At 42.2% G+C, this 24501-nt stretch overlaps 1 protein-coding gene across 1 annotated transcript in view; it reads left to right on the forward strand.

Annotated features, from left to right (window-relative positions):
• The window catches only part of LOC137285337 (uncharacterized), a 231844-nt gene extending 215534 nt beyond the window's left edge, over nucleotides 1-16310 (forward strand). Inside the window, exons 63-71 of the mRNA XM_067817702.1 lie at nucleotides 3509-3673; nucleotides 4482-4643; nucleotides 7629-7896; nucleotides 8216-8303; nucleotides 10451-10535; nucleotides 10781-10942; nucleotides 13036-13158; nucleotides 14017-14113; nucleotides 15672-16310. Coding sequence (XP_067673803.1) covers nucleotides 3509-3673; nucleotides 4482-4643; nucleotides 7629-7896; nucleotides 8216-8303; nucleotides 10451-10535; nucleotides 10781-10942; nucleotides 13036-13158; nucleotides 14017-14113; nucleotides 15672-15849 — 1328 coding nt within the window. The 3' untranslated portion in view covers nucleotides 15850-16310. The remainder of the gene's footprint in view (nucleotides 1-3508; nucleotides 3674-4481; nucleotides 4644-7628; nucleotides 7897-8215; nucleotides 8304-10450; nucleotides 10536-10780; nucleotides 10943-13035; nucleotides 13159-14016; nucleotides 14114-15671) is intronic.
• Nucleotides 16311-24501: the final 8191 nt, after the last annotated feature.

Genomic DNA, 24501 nt, shown 5'->3' on the forward strand with positions numbered 1-24501 from the left:
AGCGGAACCTATTTGCAAGAGCCAGTTTTGCAGTCTTCATCTCTTCGTGGACGCATCTTAACAAGGATGTTGCAATAAAGAGGTCACATCAGGAACGTGGTCTCCTTAAGAACGGGCTATACGCTTAAACCAGCCGGAATTGAAGGCTGTCATCGAGGCAGTTCAATACTGGGTACATCTGACGAGGAATCAGTTCTTTACGATCCACAACTCAACAGCAGCCTTCTTACAAGGCTGAATGAGATGAGCGCCTCTACTGGAGCCGATGTTCCAGCTTTTCCCCCGAGCAATCGACAACAATCTCAAGATGAAGGCCCGTCACATTCCAGGGACAAAGAACGTCTTGGCGAATGCCTTATCCAGGCCTCTCCGACCACCACTCACAGAGTTGATGTTACAACTGGAAACCTTCCACCTGCTGACCGAAGGACAAAGCCATGCCCTCATATATCACGTTTCAGATACCAGTTTGCTACCTTCATGTCACTGGGTTCTTGACTCTCTATTTGAGAGACTGAGCTCGTACGCGTTCCTGTCACCGTTCCTGCTTCCACTAATTCTACACAAAATCGCACAGACCAAAGTCCTACGACTGATTTTGGTCACGCCTCACTGTCCAGTGAGAACCTGGCTTTCAGATCTAATACAGCTTCTGGGAGAACCAACGCAGCGTCTCCGAATCTGCGGATCCACCCTAGACACACAAGACAGCCTCATGTCAATCCGCGAGGGCTTCAGCTACACCTACACCAGGTGTTACTAGTTTGTTGCAAGCCAGGGGTTTTCGGCCGTGAAAGCTTCACAAGTAGGAGAGCATGTGTGTCATGTGGATGATGCTAGACACCTGAAGGGATCTACACTCTTTAAATATGCCGTAGCGAACAGCTCCGTACTCACCATCAGTTCGGACTTCAGGCTCACCAAAGTACCTGAACTCGTCGCTCTGTTGAGGTCATTCAAGCTTGAAGTTTGACTTAACTCAGGGGACGCTGTTCTTCCTCGCCCTAGGTGCAGGTGCTCGGATGTTGTTCGAGATACATGTCCTTGACTACGGACGAAGATATGAACCTGCAAAGCAGCTGGGACGATCCGTCCAGAGCCTCCAAAGCACACGAAATTGGAACATTAGCCTCGAAACTCGCCCTCCATTAAAATTACTCTTTACCGTCCATCATGGAAGGCTGACTTTGGTTCATTGTTCGCCAACCGTTGTCTTCGTGATGTCGCTACAGAGGTACTCGGTATCCACCAGTCCAGACCCTTTGTAGTAACGCAACTCACGATTCCAGCTAGACGATAAAACCCGCCCTTATCACATTGACTTGTTGATGCCAGACTGAGAGAAAGTCCATGTTCCACTGTCCACTAGGTAAGTCGGCGCAGTTTCGGTAATGGTAATGTGGATCGTTCTAGCTAAACTAGTAGCCCTCAACGTTTTGTTATCTAAAATCCACGAAATCTACAAGATTTATGTCCTAAAGACGCAATTGATTAGACGCCTTTTTGATCTAACAGTCAGAGAATCCAGTTAAGTGGCTTAGGGGTGATTCTTTGCTGTTCTTGGGAACAAAGTGATTACGAAAGCGAAAGGGAGATATAGCATGTTTCAGGATAAGTAGCAGTTTTATCAGAAACATCACATTCTGTCTATGGAACCATTACTCAGCATACCGCACCATTACTAAGCATACCGCATCATTACTAAGCAAACCGCACCATTACTCTGCATACCACACCATTACTCAGCATACCGCACCATTACTCTGCATACCACACCATTACTCTGCATACCCCACAATTACTCTGCATCCGCACCGTTACTCTGCATACCACACCATTGCTCAGCATACCGCACCATTACTCAGCATACCGCACCATTACTCAGCACACCGCATCATTACTATGCATACCACACAATTACACTGCATACCACACAATTACTCTGCATCCCGCATCATTACTCTGCGCATGACAACATTGCTCAGCATACCGCACCATTACTCAGCATACCGCACCATTACTCAGCATACCACACCATTACCCAGCACACCGCACCATTACTCAGCATACCGCACCATTACTCTGCATACCACACCATTACTCTCCATACCGCACCGTTACTCTCCATACCACACCATTACTCAGCATACCGCACCATTACTCCGCATACCACACTATTATTCTGCATAGCACATCATTACTCTCCATACCGCACCATTACTCAGGATGCCGCACCATTACTCAGCATACCGCACCATTACTCTGCATACCGCACCATTACTCTGCATACCGCACCATTACTCAGGATGCCGCACCATTACTCAGGATACCACACCATTACTCAGCATATCGCACCATTACTCTGCATACCGCACCATTACTCAGCATACCACACCATTGCACAGCATACCACACTATTATTCTGCATAGCACATCATTACTCTCCATACCGCACCATTACTCAGGATGCCGCACCATTACTCAGCATACCGCACCATTACTCTGCATACCGTACCATTACTCTCCATACCGCACCATTACTCAGGATGCCGCACCATTACTCAGGATACCACACCATTACTCAGCATATCGCACCATTACTCTGCATACCACACCATTACTCAGCATACCACACCATTACACAGCATACTGCACCATTACTCAGCATACCACACCATTACACTGCATACCACACCATTACTCAGCATACCACACCATTACTCAGCATACCGCACCATTACCCTGCATACCACACCATTACTCTGCATACCACACTATTACTCAGCATACTACACCATTATTCTGCATACCGCACCATTACTCTGCATTCCACACCATTATTCTCCATACCGCACCATTACTCTGCATACCACACCATTACTCAGCATACCGCACCGTTACTCTGGATACCGCATCATTACACTGCATAGCGCACCATTACTCAGCATACCGCACCATTACTCTGGAAACCGCACCACACTTTTACTTTCCATACCGCAAAATTAATCTGTATGCCACCCTATGACCCTGCATAGTATACTACAACATAAGTCTCCATATTTAACCACTAGTCTGTTCACCACACCATCACCTCGCATAGTATACTACAACATTAGTCTCCATACCGAACCACACCACTACTCTGCACACCACTACTCTGCATGGTTATTGTTTCCTGTAATTATACTACCTTACGTGATGAAGAGTAGGTGTTGTAACATGAACGAAATTCATTGGATGGCCCTTAACATCCTTTTAGAAATATACATTCATCCGTTTGATTTCTTCTTTCTGTAAAATATTCTGCCCAGGTGGTGACTGACATGCCCGACGCACTTACGAGTATATTTACCCAATCGTCACTGACGTAGAAACCCGGAAGTATGCCTTCTGTCAATATCATTCAGATAACTGTCAGTATCAGTGTATTAAGATATCTGAATATCTTCATTGTCACTGTTCTCATACCTACTGAAATGCGGTGAGACATACCCTGTATCTGTTTCAGTTGAATGTGAGCCTGGTTACCGCAGGACCCAAGACAACGGTTGCCAGCCTTGTGGCAGAGGCTTCTACCAGTCGTTAGCGGGGAAAACATCTTGTATAAAGTGTGATGAAGGCAGAACCACATTCCTGTCGGTCACAAGCGCCACCGAAAATAACCAGTGTATCCGTAAGGATGGACCACTTTACTGAGATGCTTATATAATGGCTATAACTTTGGGTTTCTTGTAATGACAAGACAAACTACGTTTCACTGTGTATCACATAAGCTTTTGTCAAACAGGACATATGTTTAAAGGCACATATTGTCCACCAAAGAGTACAGCCATCAGTCGAAGGATAGATGTGTCTCACAAATTCACAGCTCAATAACAAGTTAAGATATTAGGAGATAGCATACATTCCGAGACTCTATGATGGCTGGGGATGATGACTATGGACGGCCGATGGTGCTGGATTCTCCAGTCCCACGATATGATCATGATGTAGCATGTGATGGAGATCATGCCAGATCCATACTTGAAAGTATAAAACAATAATTCACAGTTGAAGTGACGCTTATTAGCACCAAACCATAAGTTATCAAGCACGTTTCGTGAAAAGCCTCAGTCCCTCAGGAAACATGGTATGTCAGACGTCTGACACGTATTCTTGACTTGACCATTTCCTGCTCGGTGATAATCTACACAGGTGTATGCAAAGTACAAAGGCAGTTTATTGAAATATATACCAGGAGAGATTATAGAAATTAGAAAACTAAATCTTTACTATTGTCCACATAACTATGTCTCACTGTCTTTCTACATCTTTCTACAACCGAAAGATGTCTCCAATAAAACCATTTCTTCATACCATTTTAGCAATATCAATAGCATGCATTTATTGGTCCCAAGCAAATAATGCCAATAAAAGTAGTATTCACGAGAAGGTGGATTTGTCCCCATTAAATTGTGAGTGAGCAAATGTTGAATCCGCAGGGGTCTGTCTGGAGGGCACCAACTACAATCCAGTCCACGACAGTTGTGACAACTGTTCTATCGGGCAGATCAGGGATCCCCGCAAAAGTGACTTCTGCTACTTCTGCCCTCCTGGTACGACCACAGTAGCTCCAGGCTCTAAAACATGCATACCATACCCAGGTGAGTCACTGCTGCAGTGGATGTGGAAATAGTTACCTCCACTGTTGATTTTTCTAGGTCAAAACATTCTACACTGCTATTTCTAATTCACAATATGCTACACTCTCCAGACCTGCTTCGCAATACCCCACACTGTATTTAGTTCACAATATTCTACACCGCCTGCCTCTACTTCACAATATCCTTCACTGTTTGTTTCTAGATCACAACATGCTACACTGTTGATGTTTGTAGGTCAATGCATTCAACACTGTTTCTAGGACACACTATTCTACACTGTTGATGTTTGTAGGTCACAATATACTACCATGTCTGTTTCTAGTTCACAATGTGCAACCCTGTCTTTATGTAGTCCACAGTATGCTTCAATAATTCTTGATTACCTGTTCCCTGAATCATGTTTCTGAGTCATCACGATTAGCTAGTGACGTAAATTTTGGGGGGTCCCAGTCCAAGGATTTATGTTGCCGTTGATCCTCTTGGTCCACCAGACGTGGAACCTCACTTGGTGTCTGAAAGACACTTGAATGTTTTTACGGTTTGGCTGTCTTCATCTATTTGTAACATTGGTAGATCTGAAGGTTCCCAAATAAGATTGCAGATTAATGTCAGCATCCCCAGTTGTGGAGTTTCCTCTAAACTGTAATCACCTCAAAATCACCATTGTTGAGAGTTTCTTCATACACCTTGTGTATATTATTCCCGATGTTAGACCTGAAAGCCACTATCTCTTGCTGCTTTAGAAAAAGGAAATGCACAAGTAGTTGTATATCAGGACTCTGTCAAAAATTCCTCTTGAATCTGTAGAAATCTCAACTCCTCGTCAGAGCACGTGCTTCATCTTATATGGATGCACTTCTTATCACGGCTCAAAAGACAATTTGGAGGACTTAACATGGGATTGGCAGAATGCGTATCTATGCCCCAAGATTTTCAAGTGAAAACATTGATTAATGAAAAGTCTCGTTTCCTACTTACTGGGCCTCGTCTTATTGTGCAACGAAGTGCGATAATCAGCCCAGATGTTTTAGACTAATTCATTTAACAGGATACATTACGGAAGCGTATTAGGGCCACGGTGAAAAAAAATGTTTTAGTCTCATAATCTCCTACGTAGGAGATAGTGACACCAAGAATGTTTCACCGTGGCCCTAATACGCTTCCGTACTTCCGTTATACATAGATATTAATCAGTATGATTTGATGCGTCTAAACACCCATGTATTGCAACACTACGGTCCTTCAAATCCTTACAAACACTTTGTACAGCATGCTCTGTCGTGGAAATATCAAAACGAGGCTCTGCCGCTAGAAACGTTTGGAACTAATATTGTATCAATCTCATTGTGCCTTACATAACTACACTACACTAACAGATGCATTGTGAATCATTTTACGTCCTCATCAAACACGGGCTGTCTGTGATTTCCTATTTTAGGTATGCTGTCTAAACCTCGACATAAAATGAAGAAATACGGTATTAATTAAATTTAAAGGTAAAATTCACTTGTAAATACCACTTTCTTATGAAAGACGAAATCGGAATTCAGTGGAATGAGAGTTGTTTGTGATGTCTATTTGCACTTTTGCTCGAGAAAGAACCTGAAAAGTAGGATATTATCTGAATAGGTTAATGACTCAGGTTTTGGTATGAACTCCAGTGTACGGTCCTTGGTTATAGTCAGCGATAATGGACATCATCCCGACCACTCTCGAAGGATGGGTATCGCCTGCGACTAGACGTCACCAGAAATACTATGAATTGGAAATGACTTAAACAGTGCATGATTTTAAAAAATTGAGCAACAGGAAGGATGTTTAAGTGTTGTTACAACACTTACCACGTCGGGTGCAATTTGGGCCCACCATGTTTGAAGGAAGTAATCGTAAGAACAATAATAATAATTATCTATAGCACTGCTCCTAAAACCTGTTATTATGCTCATTCCCCCAAGTAATTCCAGACTATCTTCCATAACGGTACCAAAAGAAACATTCTAAGGTTTCCCGTGCTTCTACCAGGGGAGATGAGCGCAGCGTGTAGCATCAAATGGACCACGAAGAAAGTAAGACAGCAATTATTGAAACTTTTATTCAAACTGTAGATTAAGAAAGAAGCTTCACGAAAAAAGACAATCAAATGTTAGAGGTAGTTTTCTAGGAATCATTACTTTATTTTAAGTGTTGATAATTGCGAGGTCCAGTCAGACGAAACACAACAGCACACCGTCACTGAGTTGTTATTAAGCGTTCAAATGCATGGGTCATCTCCTCAGAATTTACCACGTTACCACGTCTCCATACGCGTTAATGACCGTAGGTAAAGTACGGAAGTTTCTGCGGGTGGTAGTGGTCGGACGTTCGCCCTCCATTGTCTCTACAACTTAGCATTGAACATGGGATTGCGCGAAGGACTCGGTCGTCACGTTCATTGATCTTCCGCAGTCTTTCACATCTACATCGTATACTGATTGCATAGATCGATGCCTATATTGTTCTGAGTTTTGTCTGGTCCAGACTCGATCATTTACAGACACCACCATACAGCTGGAATACTGCTGGGTGCGACGTAAAACTAAACTCACCCATTTACTCTTCCAGACCATGCTTTAAGTCACCGATGGCCACGTTCTTGCCCACAGTGTGGTGAATGTTGAAGTTAGCACCGTCATACACTCCCATAACTTGCCAATGTGTGCATTGTGAAAGTCTTGTCGTGTCAACGAAAGTTGTCACGTCATCGTCCTGTCACACCCCTAGGTAATCGAGTCCTTTGCAGAATGTGAACATAAAATCCACACATTTTCAGATACTGTACGAAGCGTGTGCCTTACATGTGCATGCTAGTATATGTTTGCCTGTTTAGACATAACACTGGACATCGCCCGTGGATTCCGGCAGTATTTATACAACACTGCATGCAGTACATGTCACATTCTATCGTTCTATTTTGTCTTTCACGATTATTTCATTGTTGTGCTGCAGGTACCACCCCCGCTCCCACCCGGGTGACCGTGACGGTGGACGTCATATTCGAAGTAAATGACTGCAGGAACTTCATGCTCATACAAGCAACAATCCTGGCTCAGATTGATGTCTTACTTCGCGCACGAAACGATGAATTCCCGGGCTTCTGCGAGGACAGTTCCTGCAGTAACATAAGAGTCAGCATCACGGCTGGTTGCACTGGGACCCGCAGGAAGCGACAAACAGGGCAGAAGGTCACTGCTCAAGTCACGGCTGCAAATCTCCCGTAAGTACACATTCCCAACAGCATAATGTGACGTCGACAATAATCTCCTGTAGATACACATTCCCACGGCTTAATGTGACGTCGACAATAATCTCCTGTCGATACACATTCCCACGGCTTAATATGACGTCGACAATAATCTCCTGTAGGTACACATTCCCACTGCTTAATATGACGTCGACAATAATCTCCTGTAGGTACACATTCCCTACAACTGAATATTATGTCGAGAATAAAGTTCACTTTCATATATTGCCCAGAGTTCTACATGGTAATATTCCATTGTCTTTGTTGTTCTCACTCCTTGCTCTTTTGACAGGGAGAAACTCTCTGATAAGAACCAGACTGTTAGTAGAAGTCCAGAATCTCTGCTGGTGCAGGCTCTAACAGATAACACCCCGGCACTGGTGAGTACATCTCAGCTCGGCGTTCCAGTAGTATCAGCGACAAACTAGTCCAGTGAGTTACGTGTCGATTCCTAATGTGAAACTAAGCAGATCAACTAGGACTCAGTCCGTAAAGCAAACTATGTGCCAAACAAATAACAAAACAACCTTGTTTTAAAATCCAAAGGTATCAATGTGGCTGTACACAATTAAAGGCGTGTACTACAACAGCAGTGCTTGTAGAAAAAAAGACAATGATGGTTGTATTCCCTTCTCAGTAACATTTGAACTGAAGCCAACAGTTGGTTATACCAACTATTTTGCTTGACTGTGTGGACTTTTCAGCCGCAAGGAACTCTAATTATGCTGCGAGAAATCTGAAAGATCTGTTTTCTCGTGTGAGCGGTCATCTTATCGTAAATTACCTGACGAATGTTGACCTACATCATAAATTGTAGTTTTGTAAAGAGAATAACGAAATGGTTGCTTTTGTATTTGATGCTATGAGATTTTCTATTTTTAAAGATAGTAGTGAAATGTATGTTTTTGAAACCAGCTAATAACAATAATGCCGATGTGACGTAAAACCCATTGTCAACTCAACTCAACTCAAACCTACTTGTAACTAGGCCTGGCAGGATCTCATCAGCACACACAATGCTGGTCTTCTTTCGACTGGGATGTAATGAGAGGCAATGACTGGCTCACCTTATATACCCAAAAAAGAACCAGAACATTCTATTTTATTCTCAGTGTCACCTGAGATGCTGATCAGGCTGAAGCTGATATAGCACAGCACTGCCCCCCCCCCATTGAATATCACATGGACATATAACCAGGGAAACGTTGTTGCACAACCGACAAGGCTACCTCAGTACTCACCTCTGTTCTGGCAGCAGCAGATGTAGGCCAGTGTTCCTACATCTAGACACGCTGTTCCAGCAATGAACTTTCTAGTAATGGTTATAACGCAGCCATCGATACTGACGCGCAAAAGTCTTTCCGTTGTTAGAAATTAATTGGTTCATGATAGGTTTCTAATATGTTTAATGTCTGAAAACATTCGCCCAAACACAACAACGCTGTCTCTCATGATGGAAGCACTGTCCACGCGAAATGTGGAGTTGTCCCAGAGGAACGTAATGCAGATTAAAACTACACATAGTGACTGGAGTTTGTCATTAATGATTATGTAGTGCCTTTGAAGTATAGATATCCACCAAAATGTGTGTCATCATAAAGCGTTAGCAGCGAAAATGACACTTCTGAAAATTCTGGGCTAGCTTGACTTCAACGGTCAGTATATTATTTAGAAATTACAACAATCATGAACAAAACATTGTTCTTCACAACACACGTCTTTATAGTGACGAGGGCGGTAGGACTTTTTAATTTTGATAGAAAACGAGTTACGAGGGAGGAACACATTTTTATGTTGTTGTTTTTCAGAAATACAGCTCGGAAAGTTTAGCACGTGTTAATGAGTTGTAGATTCAGCCACGTTCGTACAGACACTCATTCTTATAGTGGACAAATGGGTGATCGGGACGCGGGCAAGTCAAAATTATTTTTTTAAATGGCAATAAAACATTGTTACGCACACTAAAAAATGTGACGCGCCGATGCCCGAGAAACATTTCACTTTTCTATTTAGCCTTACAGAAAGATCTGTAAATTTTTACACCCATCTGCCAAAACCTGACATTCTTGCAAGATAATGAAAATGCGAAGAAGAACTTACCTTTACTCTTGCGCCACGCGTTCGTCTTTCCCTGTCCATCGACGAATTTGACTTGCTCTTGGGGCATCTCTGCACATTTCACATGGACAGCGCTTGCACCCTGTGATGTAGTGTATGTAGGTATACCTTCCAGATCCAAAGACTTTTAGTGCATGTCGCCATCCTTAGTAGTGTGCATGTCGACACGCCACCCTTAGTTATGTATATGTCGACACGCGATCCTAAGTTGTAGATGTACAGACTGTACCTTACAGCATCTGGACACACTATCTTTGTTGTAGATCTGAGGAGTACATTCTGTAGTCTGTAGATCTGCCTCTAGACACACTGAACATAGTTGCAGATCTACAGACTGTACGTTAGTGGCAATATCATTATAATGTTTATGAGACGTGTTGTTGTTCTTATCAATATGCATGTATTGTAGACTAAACTCGGCGTCACCTACGCGTCCATCTCTGCTGCCAAAATATCATGTGCTGCTGGCTTTGTGAATGCGTCCGACGTTTGCGGTAAGTGATCTATTAAACTTCTGACATGAATATGTCGCTAACATGATACAAAAGGCTCATGAACTTAAAACTTCGGATCCCCTCGTCACAATGAATCACTGCCATGGATAAAGTATATTGCAGCGACATCTCATCAGCGTGCAGCTGAAGGACACTTCGCGCCAATAGCATAAGTCCATGTGTGCTAAGTGATCGTTGCCTGGCGTTGACGTTTAATGCCGTTGTATTATCTATGGTTGTTACAGAGCCTTGTCCAGCAGGTACACGTCACGACAGTTCCACGGGCACCTGTCGAGGCTGTGGTATCGGGGAGTATCAGGACCAGACAGGACAGACATCTTGCAAGACGTGTACTGGTGCACTTTCCACCCTCAGCACCCACAGCGTCAATGTTACTGACTGTTTGTGTGAGTACATCCTTATTACTCTTCAAACAAATAAGTGATATTCCGTCTTGGGTGAGAGCATTTTATTGTTTATGGGTTTAGAAATAATTGTTCAATTTACAACGTGTTATGAATTTCGAGCAATCAGATCACTTTCGCACGAACGGTTTTCATTATGTTCACGTGCATATTGGTAATTGACAGCGAAATGTGCGAGTGTGCTTCTGTAAATGTCAGTGATAAATTATGACTGAAAGTTGTGTGTGGTGAATTTTTGACATGCGGCGTCTGTCACGTCAGAAACTGCAACGTGCGCTTGTCATACTGGAAGATGGTATGATGTCTTCACTGTCTATAGACAATAGGAAGCAGAGTATCATAACGAAAGACAAATAACATAGCTGACAGGTGTCGATCTCGTTGACGGAGGCAAAGCGTAGGTCGACTGTGTGACGAAACCGTGGTAAAAGTACTAGAGCCACTGTATTTGAAATGTTCTACACATAATTTACAGATGTTAGGGTGAGCTTCCAGACGAGTTGTATTCTGGTTCTAAGCTAGAACTTGCACTCCCTTCGAATGACAGGACGAGAGTAAGAACACAATAACAAAATACAAGTCGTGAAGACGGGTATTGAATCTAAATCTGCGTATTTGAGTAGATGTTTTTTTCTCCCTTTACCAATGTATAGTTTGAAAATGACTGAAAATATATAGTTAATGATGAAAAAAATCCAAAAACACTGAGTAAATACGGAGATTTCAGTACCACCTTTTTGTGTATTTTCGTGATATTTCAGTGTGTGAAAGTTACGTACCTCTCTTAGCACTTCTCTTAGCTTGTGATGTGTGTTCAAAAACGTGAACAACACCAGTCCAAATCTGATAGCTAGCGCGTATGTAGATGCTTGGGTTTACAACTACATATGACTGGCAGAATGGTATTATATCTACCTACTTCAGAGTATATACAAACGTAGTATATAAAGCAAACGTGTTCCTCGAAGTGCAGCCCTCTTTTTCTCCATACTCCAGTTACAGTGTCTACTTCAGGACAGCCATGTCCAAATATTTCTACAGACCAAAAACTATGTGGCCAGGCTATATGATATTTAGTTATTATTATTCAATGTACAATCTTGATCTTTATCACTACCGAAGAGTACATTGTTTTGTCAGCTACCTTGTTCCTCTTTGTCACTTCCATTAATTACTGTAAATGACATTTATGGCCTTTATTGGTCATCCCCCTTGGCTGTGTCTGTCATCACAACAACTGTAGAAGGAAGTACTATTGTTTCTCTAGCTGTCCATTGTTGAATCGTTGCTTGTCCATTGTTGTTAAAAACTGTGTATATATGTATGCTCACATCTAGACGTGAGAGGTGAGATGTGAGTGTGGAGGCCGGCATTCCGACTGTCTTTGTAGGGACGACCGCGAGCAGGATTATGCCGCTCGCAGGAAAGGCCCTGGGGTTGAGCTGGAAGTCCGCTCACCTCATTCATGTATATTTGTTTGTCATGTCTTGTGAAACCAACTAAACAAGTTTGAACAACTAGACTATGCCTTCGTCTTCACCAACGTATTCATTTGTCTCCAGTCACCTAATACTGAGCTAATTCCCCGATCACCACAAGCCGATGACCATCAGGACACGCGTTGACACTCCCAACAAAGATATTGCATCACAAGCATTCGGTCCTGGACAGTTGATTGATAGGGTCAATCGCTTGACTAGCTTTTTTGTTGCCTTCAGGAAAAAGCCAGGGTGATATTTTGAACCAGTGTGTTTTGAAGCTTCCTGGGATTAGGACAGAAACATATGGTGACAGGTCTCTCAAGACGACCGACCTTCATGTCTGGAACAGATAAAGATATCTTATATATTTAGGTCATACTTCCAAATATATATATCAGAATATATATATCAGACGAAGTTCAATTACATAGTTGTTCACTATTAGTTTCCAACTTCTAGAAAGCTTATCAAACAATAAGAATATTTAGTGGGATTAAACTCTGATGAAAGAACCTCGATTGTCAATGACTGTGTATGATCAGTTTCGGGACACAAACACAAAACATAGTCTTTCAAATATTCTTGACTTTGCAGCCAAGTGTAAACTTGAGACAGGATATTGTAAAAACAACGGCATCTGCAGGGATGAAACAGATGGATCAGTGACCTGTGACTGCAGTGAATACTACACCGGTGACACGTGTACTGTCCGGCGATGTGAGTAACTGTAGAACACACTACACATAAAACACAGTGCCTTGAATACTTTATATACCGTGAGTAAAACGTTAAGCGCCACCCAGTATGTTTTGCAACCATATAGGTGGACACATAGGAAATCTTTAAGAAAAAAGTGATATCATAGTTTGGTTTAGTTCTTTTAGTTTATAAACAAAACCATAGTGAAAATTACAATTTAATTTCAACAGGATGCATGCGCTTTTGGAAAACATGCGTTTTGTTTTCCTCGAAAAGGTTACCTTCTTTTGAAAAGTGAAAATAAGAAATGAGTGTTGTATGGTCACATGATTGTCATTTTTAACACGTAAAGCTTAACTTCAGTAGTCTTGGATAAGCACAACAGGAATAGTTATTTTGAATTAAAAAGCAGTGTTATCATATCTGAAACAATATTTCCTTTAATTTTGAATACAAATGATCATTACATTCCTAAAACAGTTACCAGATGAACCGTCTCTAAATATGGATTGATCTTCCCAATTAGTTCAGCCTAACATTTCCACAGTTTCACATCTTAGTTTTGAAATAGGCTGGCACTTAACTTTTTATTCTTGGTATAGAACATGACATCTTCATGGCTTCTGGCTTAGCTCCATGTTTTACCTTTAAACTTGAGTCAATTCAATGATGACCAAGTATATTATATTTTCATTTTCCGTTTGTTTAACCGATAGTATGTACTGAGTGCCCACATTGTTTGACTTCAAACTAGAACCCGACTTTGAATTACGAATGTGGCAATATGTATATAAACTATGCGACATATTTGGGGAACGCGTATACCTGTTCAAATATTTGGTATCATTCAGCTCTTTATGACTAACCTTCTAACAGCTGTTGAATCACAACTGCCTGATGTCATCACTGGTGTCTGTGTGGGGATCTTTGTCCTGCTGCTCGGCGGCCTTGCTATAGGCTACTACTGCTACAGGTAGGTTGTGTGTTCTGCTGCCCGGCGGCCTTGCTATAGACTACTTCCTGCCATTGGTAGGTTGTCTGTCCTGCTGCCCGCCGGCCTTGCTATAGACTACTTCCTGCCATAGGTAGGTTGTCTGTCCTGCTGCCCGCCGGCCTTGCTATAGACTACTTCCTGCCATAGGTAGGTTGTCAGTCCTGCTGCCCGCCGGCCTTGCTATAGACTACTTCCTGCCATAGGTAGGTTGTCAGTCCTGCTGCCCGCCGGCCTTGCTATAGACTACTTCCTGCCATAGGTAGGTTGTCTGTCCTGCTGCCCGCCGGCCTTGCTATAGACTGCTTCCTGCCATAGGTAGGTTGTCTGTCCTGCTGCTCGGCGGCCTTGCAATGGGATATTACTGTGATAGGTAGGTTGTCATCGGTAGTAGTTACTGTCTGTGGAAATATTTCACTTCCTAATACTTCAACACGTTAGTTTTAAAAGCTACCTAATCATCCACGAGGCTAGATGTCAGATGGATCCTCCATGTACATCCACTATCACAATCTGTGGCGCATTGCAGCAGTTCGTCCGTCATCTGTCAAAAACATGATTTTTTGTGTAGTTCACCCGTGATCGGACACTAATGCCACTTTGGTGAACCAAAGGAAAATACGTTATTCTATAACTTGGGAAAATTGGAATTACTAAACACATTTTCAGAAGCCACAAACCTTGGAATATTGAAATAAGGTTGTCGAAAAATGTCAAGTATGTTCAAAAGGAGTGCTATCACATTCACCTAGCATGCTATTGCTATCGGCAATTTACAAATTAATGGGATTACCTGGAGTGTAACCATACCCACGGGCTTGGTTGTTATTGAATATCCTTGACAACAGTACAGTAGTGGTCGACGTATCTGAGCATATGGTCAAAAGCAAATGTGTGACACCAAAATAACGATCAGAATCGTTAGAATTCTGATTCAGATTCAGATTAACATAGGCATTTAGGCCGGCCATGTTCTTAACCATGGCCTGTTTTGACAGTGACACACGTTATGTGATAATCTCAAATGTCCAGTGTGCCCATTTCACATGACATTTTCATGACACACGTCACTGAATTGAACATGCCGGGGCTCTTTCACATCATGGCCCACTGTGCAACAGTGTTGATTTATACCAAATATAGGAAGTTTCTAACTTTAGTCGGGAGCTTATTCAAACTGTCTGCCTCCTGTGAGGATTGAAAATACAATAGCTGCAGTTCTCGGTGTCGATGTCTATACTAAGGAGCTAAACATACTGTGTTGGAAAATCAGAGATGTATACCGAAATTATAATAGCTCTAAATATGATTTAAATACAAAATTTAGAGCTATTATAATTTCATTATACACGTCTGACTTTCCAACACAATACGTTTATCTCCATTCTACCCTAACCGCGTTATTCAGATTTTAAACAAATACACGATGTGTTGGAAAATCAGAGGTATATAACGTGATTATATACCTCATGACTTCGATTAACCAATCACAATCCAGTATTTACTGAAATCACGCTAGAATTGTGTGTTTTCCCCCCAGACGTTCACGACGCCGGGTGGAGAGGGAGAGACACTCCGCCATGGACAAGATCTCCACCGTCCACGACTACAACAGGTCGCCCTACACCGTATACCGCGGATACTCTCAGTTTCAATCACCTGTGTTTAACGAGGTCTACGATTTTTACAGAGCAGACGACACATTCCCAGACCAGTAGACACAGGTTCTATCATCAGAAAGTGTATTCACTTCTTGGACTGATTGACGTAATGTATTTATTCCAGTACTAAAGCGAGCTCATATAGACGCATCTGACGACATAGTGTAAATCCAGCTGGCCCCAGACTCTGATGTGACAACATAATCGTGTCCTCAACAACCTGCATATGATGGCCGTGCTAGTCCTGCTGTCTCAGCAGGCTACTCTAATCACAGCACAACTCACGCAAGCACGGCGTGGTTTAACGAGTATGCACATCATATTTACGCTTAAGAAATATATCTTCACAATTAACCAGTAATTATTACACTGTTCTGTATATATATGGTGCATACGTGTGTTATAATCGCTTGTATTTAAGATTCCCAAAAACTGTGTTTAACATCCTGGATTTACAGGGGAAAACATAATCGCGTTCTTGTTTGATAATCTCAGTTTATGAAGCCCATGAATGTTGACGTCACGTGTTCTTTGTGTGTTTAGTTGAGTGGAATGATTGACTCGTTGTTGATGTCATGCTTAGCCACCTTGTAACAGAGATGCCAGAAAGTACAGTCCGGTGGATGCTATTTGAGACCGATGAATTGCTCACTAACACAAAATCTAACAATTGCAACAAAACCGAATTTTGCACAGCGACATAAAATCGACAGACCAACACTGATGATGTGTCGATTACTTTGGGAAACCCGAATAAAGTAAAAGTATTTAACTTTTATAAAAACGAAGGTGAAAGGGGTAGGCCTCAATATGCTTTGGCTAAGTATCGTTTACGAACTGCACGTGCTGTTGGGATGACGGTAGGGAAGTTAAAAACTATCTTGTTACCCATCAGGGATAATAATGGCTCATTATTACCCCTGATAGCCCAAGCCGCCAGGGTGGCGCTAGGAGGTTATAGTCATATGAAGTATCCCGCCGGGTACGCATTTCCTGCTAGGTGAACAAAGGCATGTTGGAATAGATTCACTTGCCTCAGGTGAGACCACATGTATCACCTGTGCTTCGTTGTGGGACAGAATCACTCAGGTGTCAAGCTGACCGTCACCCATTGTTGATTATCTTCAGCTGTTTTGTGACCTGAGCCCTGACCATGCACCACCGTCATTATCAATTCCATATACATATGTTGCCGACATAGTACATGAATCTCGTGTAATACACTTCAAAGGTTTCCTTGAATTGTCTGCGATGATACGAAAAGCAAAGACAAGTTTCTAAACACCAGTCGGACACTAAGACTCTTTCCTAGGGTGCCTTGCTTGATTGGCTGTCGTCGTCCTGTTGGACTGTTTGTTGCCCGGGATCTCATTCCTCGTGACCAGTGACATTTACATTAACATTTTACATTACAAACGCACAGTCGCTCCTAATCTTGTGTCTTGGTGAGAATGTTATTTGTAAATGTACATTGTTGATTGGCTATGGTAGTATAATGCATGAATGTGTGCCAGGAATTAATGAATATTGAAAATATGAGCTAGTCTATTTTTCGTGTCTTTGTAACCTCCAGGCGTGTTTGTATGACTACAGCAGTACGCATGATCATCATGCTGTGAATAGATATATCGAGCTCATGATCGCAAAGGGATAGCTTCACACCGTGTTCACACGTAACGTCAGAACACCAGACGTTTTGAGGTGCAGCTTCACACCGTGTTCACACGTAACGTCAGAACACCAGACGTTTTGAGGTGCAGCTTCACACCGTGTTCACACGTAACGTCAGAACACTATGCGTTTTGAGGTGCAGCTTCACATCGTGTTCACACGTAACGTCAGAACACTAGACGTTTTGAAGTGCAGCTTCACACCGTGTTCACACGTAACGTCAGAACACTAGACGTTTTGAAGTGCAGCTTCACATAGCTGTTCGTATACTCATCCCACCATTTACCTCTGTGTGGAAGTGGTATACATTCACATTCCTGTCACCATGGAAGTAGGGCAGAATATATGGGAGAAAAACAAGAACACCCTCAACTATCCATGCTTTTTCAAGGAAGCAAATCTTTCGATGGTCAGTTACCTCTCCGGCAACCTTGATTTCAGTCATCCCTATTTGCATTAAAAAATTGCACTGAGCTACTGTACAGTGCACCTTTATTTGCCGTAACAGAGTGTTTCATGGACATGTGATAGCTAGACTGTCAACAAAATTACGTATCCATGCCTCCAACAACCTCAAACCTCTGCGCGTGTCATTCGTTAACCAGTGAAACAGACGATCTGGAGGTAGGTGGGCGAGGAATAGACACCCTAGGTAGATAAGCGAGGCCTTCAGGAATAGACACTGAGAGATCCATTCTTTATTTTTGCAATGTTTCTTACAGAATTTCACATGAAGTGTGATAATACTTGTTCCCGTGTGCTTATATCATATTTTCTTCCAGCGCGATTCTTAAGAGACCTAAACCTAATTCACGAGACCTACACCTGCGTAACGAGACCTAGACCTAAATCACGAGACCTGCACCCAGGTAACGAGACCTAAACCTAATTCACGAGACCTGCACCTGAGTAACGAGACCTAAAGCTGAGTAACGAGACCTGCACCTGAGTAACGAGACCTAAACCTAAATCACGAGACCTACACCTGAGTAACGAGACCTAAAGCTGAGTAACGAGACCTAAACCTAAATCACGAGACCTGCACCTGAGTAACGAGACCTGCACCTGAGTAACGAGACCTAAACCTAAATCACGAGACCTACACCTGAGTAACGAGACCTAAAGCTGAGTAACGAGACCAGCACCAGAGTAACGAGACCTAAACCTAATTCACGAGACCTGCACCTGAGTAACGAGACCTAAACCTAATTCACGAGACCTACACCTGAGTAACGAGACCTAAACCTAAATCACGAGACCTAAACCTGAGTAACGAGACCTAAACCTAGGTAACGAGACCTACACCTAGGTAACGAGACCTAAACCTAGGTAACGAGACCTACACCTAGGTAACGAGACCTAAACCTAAATCACGAGACCTACACCTAGGTAACGAGACCTACACCTAGGTAACGAGACCTAAACCTAAATCACGAGACCTACACCTGAGTAACGAGACCTAAACCTAATTCACGAGACCTGCACCTGAGTAACGAGACCTAAACCTAAATCACGAGACCTGCACCTGAGTAACGAGACCTAAACCTAAATCACGAGACCTACACCTGAGTAACGAGACCTAAAGCTGAGTAACGAGACCTACACCTGAGTAACAGGACCTAAACCTAATTCACGAGACCTGCACCTGAGTAACGAGACCTAAACCTAAATCACGAGACCTGCACCTGAGTAATGAGACCTAGACCTAAATCACGAGACCTACACCTAGGTAACGAGACCTAAACCTAAATCACGAGACCTACACCTGAGTAACGAGACCTAAACCTAAATCACGAGACCTACACCTGAGTAACGAGACCTAAACCTAATTCACGAGACCTGCACCTGAGTAACGAGACCTAAACCTAAATCACGAGACCTGCACCTGAGTAACGAGACCTACACCTAGGTAACGAGACCTAAACCTAAATCACGAGACCTACACCTGAGTAACGAGACCTAAAGCTGAGTAACGAGACCTAAACCCAAATCACGAGACCTAAACCTAATTCACGAGACCTGTGTAAAGAGGCGTAGATCTAAATCACGAGACTTACATCTAAGTAAAGAGACCTAAATATAAATCACGAGACTTGCTCCTGAGTCACCTAATATAGGAAGGCCAGAGGCAGTCATGTTTGAAATATATCTAGCAACAACAATGAACTTGTCATTTGACAACAATCTGTTATTGAGAGAAAAAATATTCTTGGCCGCCGTCACATAGCTGGAATATTGCTGAGTTCGGCGTTAAACAGCCAACCAAGACATACGGATTGGCCCTAACTTAGCCAGGCTACACCAAATGTGTCACAGTCACCTACAGTGTAATAATGACTATGAAAATGAGAGTTCATTTATCGTGCGCTTTGGTCCATGCACAATGCTCGAAGCGTCCAAACAATCTGATTATTATTACCCCGGGTAACCTTAGCTACTGCTTGACAAGTATTAGATGAGCCACAACCTGACTGATGACCCCCGTTTTGCATATATGGGAACGTCCTCCAGAACATTTCATTTGAAACAAGAGGGAAACAGGTGGTCGTCTCAATATTGAAAAGTTTAATTTCCTCGTGCGAATCGTGTTTTGATTGTTATATCATACTACTGCTTGACAAGTATTAAATGAGCTAGCGCAGTGCACGCGGTTGTGACAAGCAGCCGGGGCAAGTAATCTGGACCCGTTTCTCAAAGCGATCGTAGCGCTACCACTACCTTAATTCTATGTTAAAGAATCGGAGTTACGATCATCGTAGCGCTAATGGCTTACCGAAAAATAAAGGGATATACAGCCTTAGTGTAGAATGATTACTCTAAGCACTGTATTGCAAACAGAGTTTTGAGAACATAATGGTAAAGGTAATAGTATAATATGAATTACGTGATCATTGTTTTTTCTTCAGTGCAAAACTATACGTAGGTAACTTTTGTGACTGTATTTCAGAGATTCATGCACATTCATCTCCAATGTACACATATGCTGACATGAACAATTGCAAAATAAAAAAAATAACGTGATTTCGGTCAACTTCTTGAGCTTTATTTATATTATCTCATGTGACATCCAATAACAAGATCCTTAACTACGGTGTCATCATAGTGTATAAAATGTACAAGACTTTTGCCTTTATGATAACACTATGACATTTGCCCCATCATAAAACAAACAATAGTCACCCAGAACCAGAGTCTATAGTAATAAGTCCAAATACAATATTGGTGAAATCTCTGAAGTGGAATGTAGGAAAGAAAATCAGGATTTATGGAAGTCAATTTCTTTCTTTTTTGGTGAATAGCACGATGCTTGGGAGAGTACGCTTGCTCCTACATGACGTTGATGAAGGACCAAGCATACACTCCGTTATTCACAACAAGAGGTTGGCTTCCTTAAATCTTGCTTTGCTTAAAGGATTGGTCCACTTTAGTCCCCCTATTTCTCCAAAGCGTCACATATGAAATAACTAAAACGCACCAAACAAAGTATTTGGTAGAGTGTGTATTTTGGCACTTTTGGAGCCACGTATAAAGCCATTTCCACCTGTTAGATGTGACATAAAAGCTGAGCACATATTGTTGCTACGGAAATCAACGGCAGATAATTCAAAGGGAGCTAACTCTAGATGACCCAATATATTGCAGAATCGGCAGAAACAGCAATTCGGCTTTGAACATTTCAGCATCAAATGCAATATTGTGCCTTTGTAATCAAGCTTTTATATCATCTTTTTTGCTATCCGTTGTTGGACACTTGTCCACTTGCTTGCTGTGGTATGGCGGATTATCCATAACAATGAAGGGTGCATGATGGAATGTTTTGGATGAAGTTTTCCTGCAGCCATTTGGAAAAAGTATCAAAATTCATCTCGTCATGATAATCTGCTGATTTGAGCTTTAAATCAATACAATTAAAGCAGTTGGTACAAAACCATTTTCAGACCCTGCATGAATCACAATAAGCCAAGGTCCGGTGCCAGACGGAGGCTGAACCCCATTTATTACAACCTCACCATTAAGTTGTTTAGACAATGTGGTGTGCATGCAGCCATGTTTCATTAATATAGATGATTGCACCATTTTCATCGCGGTATTTTTCTATTGTACTCAAGTATTGCAAACGCTTTTTCGTTCCATTAAAACCTTACGATTAGACTGCGTTTTTCGCCACCTAAACCCCATGTCTTTCAGAATTTTTCGAAAACTTTCCTGTGAACCCTTGCAGTGAAGTTGGCTTCTTGTCATATCATATATGATGTCTAGAGTAGGAAGTTGCTTTTGTACTCCATGTAAAAATTGACGGACTGCACAACGGTCAAAATCATCAAGTTTGTGCTTGAAAGTTTTGGGTTTGCGCAACTTGGTGGGACTAATCAAAGTAGGCTTACTCGCCTCCCTATCACCTTCCGTTTTAAAGCGTAAAGTTGCCTTGGAATGACCAGTAGCAAGGCTACTTCTTGAAATAGCGTCTGCTGTCGATGCACATGTCTTTTCCATGTAAATGATAACATAGTAGGATAACTCCCTTGCCTGAGAAGGAACAATTTGCCCATGTTTCCTTAACTTGGACATGTTAATCTAATTGAAATCTGCAAACAATCGAAAACTGACTCGTGTCGTGGTGTTGTCTTGCTGACCTAATCACACGTGTTAAACAGTAGCAGTATTAATTTCACGCCACGGTCAGCATGTATTGCATATGCTTAATCGTCAATCTACCTGTAGCAACCAAGTGTATTCGACCAGATTACTTGCCCCGCCTGTTGTCACAAGCGTATTTACTGCGCTGGCTCATCTAATACTTGTCAAGCAGTATCCATTTTCTGCTTTGTGAACAGAGGCAATTTTGAACAAACTCACTTTCCTGAGGTAGGACCACGTGCATTATATGTACTTCCTTGTCGGTCAGCACTGAAGTCATAGAAACCTTCGGAAGTCAAGCTCACAACACGGTCACTCATTCAAGGACTTTCCGGACCCAGCATTGCTTAGCGTTACCTGATCATGTAATGGAAATACATGTCCAGGACACGGCCACTGAAAATGAGATAATCTGAATTTGAGTGATTGTGTAGTCCTCCAAACTTTGATTTCACCTCATTACAGCAATGGGAGTCTCTATTGGGGTATGGAGAAACAGAATTGGGTGCTTTAAACATTCACGAGGACATAAACAAATCGACACGATGGAGACATACACGCCGGAAACGACGTGGACATCTTCGATGGAGCTTGTTTACAGGCTAGTGATCTGCGGCGTGTTCTTCATTACAATTTTGGAAGCATTCTATGTAAGTACAATTGTGTGCAAACAGAAAGCTATGGATGTTGTCTATAGAGGCGAGAACACATTTTGCACAAAATATAGCTCTGCATATCCACTCATGAAACCCACGTGCGGCATGACAGGTGTAACAGTGACCGATATCTGTAACCTGATACCTGACAACGGTGTAAACATAAACAAACGGATGTTGTTGTTAGCAGGAGATGTCGAGAGTAATTCGGGTCCTGTAACACTAGAGGATGTCATGAAGGAAGTGAAGGATGTTAAGAAAGAAATAACAGACTTGCGGAGAGATGTGCAGTCTATTCATGATGACGTTAAAAGACTTACAGAGGAACAAAACATCATGAAACTAGACATCATATCTCTGTCAGCCCATCATGGGGACATAGAGACCAGAGTGAGGCAGAGAGAGGATGATATGGAATCGGCATCACCACTAGAGGATGACCTCGACAAACTCGAAGCACAGAGCAGACGGGACAATATTATATTCTATGGCATTACGGAAATAGATGACGAGGATCCCCTGGGCGCCAGGTTTAACGTGAGTACAGACGAGTCGGAACCAGAAGCTTCATCTTCACGTACTATACTGAGGGCACACAGACGGAATCAGAGAGGGACTAGAAGCAACTCTACGGGTAGAGACAAAACTCGTAAATAGGAATGTGGCCGGGTCACAATAAAGAGGCGTAAAATCCCTTACTTAACTTTTGGATTTTGGAACATTGAAGGTCTTCTGAACAAACTTGAGGACAATGACTTTATGGATTATGTGAAATCTTATGATGTAATAGGACTAACAGAAACATGGCTTCATCGGTACCGATTTGACTTATCAACATATTTTGCAGATTTCTCTATATATTGTAAGAATGCTGATAAACTGTCATCAGGCAACCAGAAAGGCCGGTATGCAGGTGGCATTGCGGTTTTAGTTAGAAACTACATTGATAGATTTGTAACACTTCTAAATATGTCACACACTGGTATATTCCTTAAATTTAATCATGAAATATTTGACCATGGAAATGATATCCTATGTGGTTGTGTGTATATACCCCACCCCACCCAATATTCTAAATATTATGAGTGAGTGAGTTTAGTTTTACGCCGCACTCAGCAATATTGCAGCTATATGGCGGCGGTCTGTAAATAATCGAGTCTGGACCAGACAATCCAGTGATCAACAACATGAGCATCGATCTGCGCAATTGGGAACCGATCAAATGACCACCCGATCCCCTAAGTCGCCTCTTACGACAAGCTGAGTCGCCTTTTATGGCAAGTATGGGTTGCTAAAGGCCTATTCTACCCCGGGACCTTCACGGGTCTAAATATTATGACAATGCGGCTGAGCGTAATGGAGTCATACAGCTAGAGCATCTAATTGTAGAACAGCTAGATTGTTTGACATCTGATCCAGTTATATTCATTGGTGGTGATTTTAATGCAAGATCGGGCGATCTACAGGAAAGTATTCCTGATTTTGATGTAAGTTTAAGGAGAGATGTTGACGTTGTCAAAACAGTTGCTATCAGAGAAAGCGAGGATATGTATGTTAACACATTCGGTAAATGATTAATAGACCTCTACTCCGTGTTTGGCTTACATATTGTTAATGATCGCCATAGAAATGATACACATGTAGGCACAATGACCTTCTTCGGCAATACGGGTGCGAGTCTGATAGATTACTGTCTGATATGTTTAGATGTGAGTGACCGGGTACTTCATTTTAATGTTGTGAA

This window comes from Haliotis asinina, chromosome 5 (genome assembly GCF_037392515.1).
Source record: "Haliotis asinina isolate JCU_RB_2024 chromosome 5, JCU_Hal_asi_v2, whole genome shotgun sequence".
Taxonomy (NCBI): Eukaryota; Metazoa; Mollusca; class Gastropoda; order Lepetellida; family Haliotidae; genus Haliotis; species Haliotis asinina.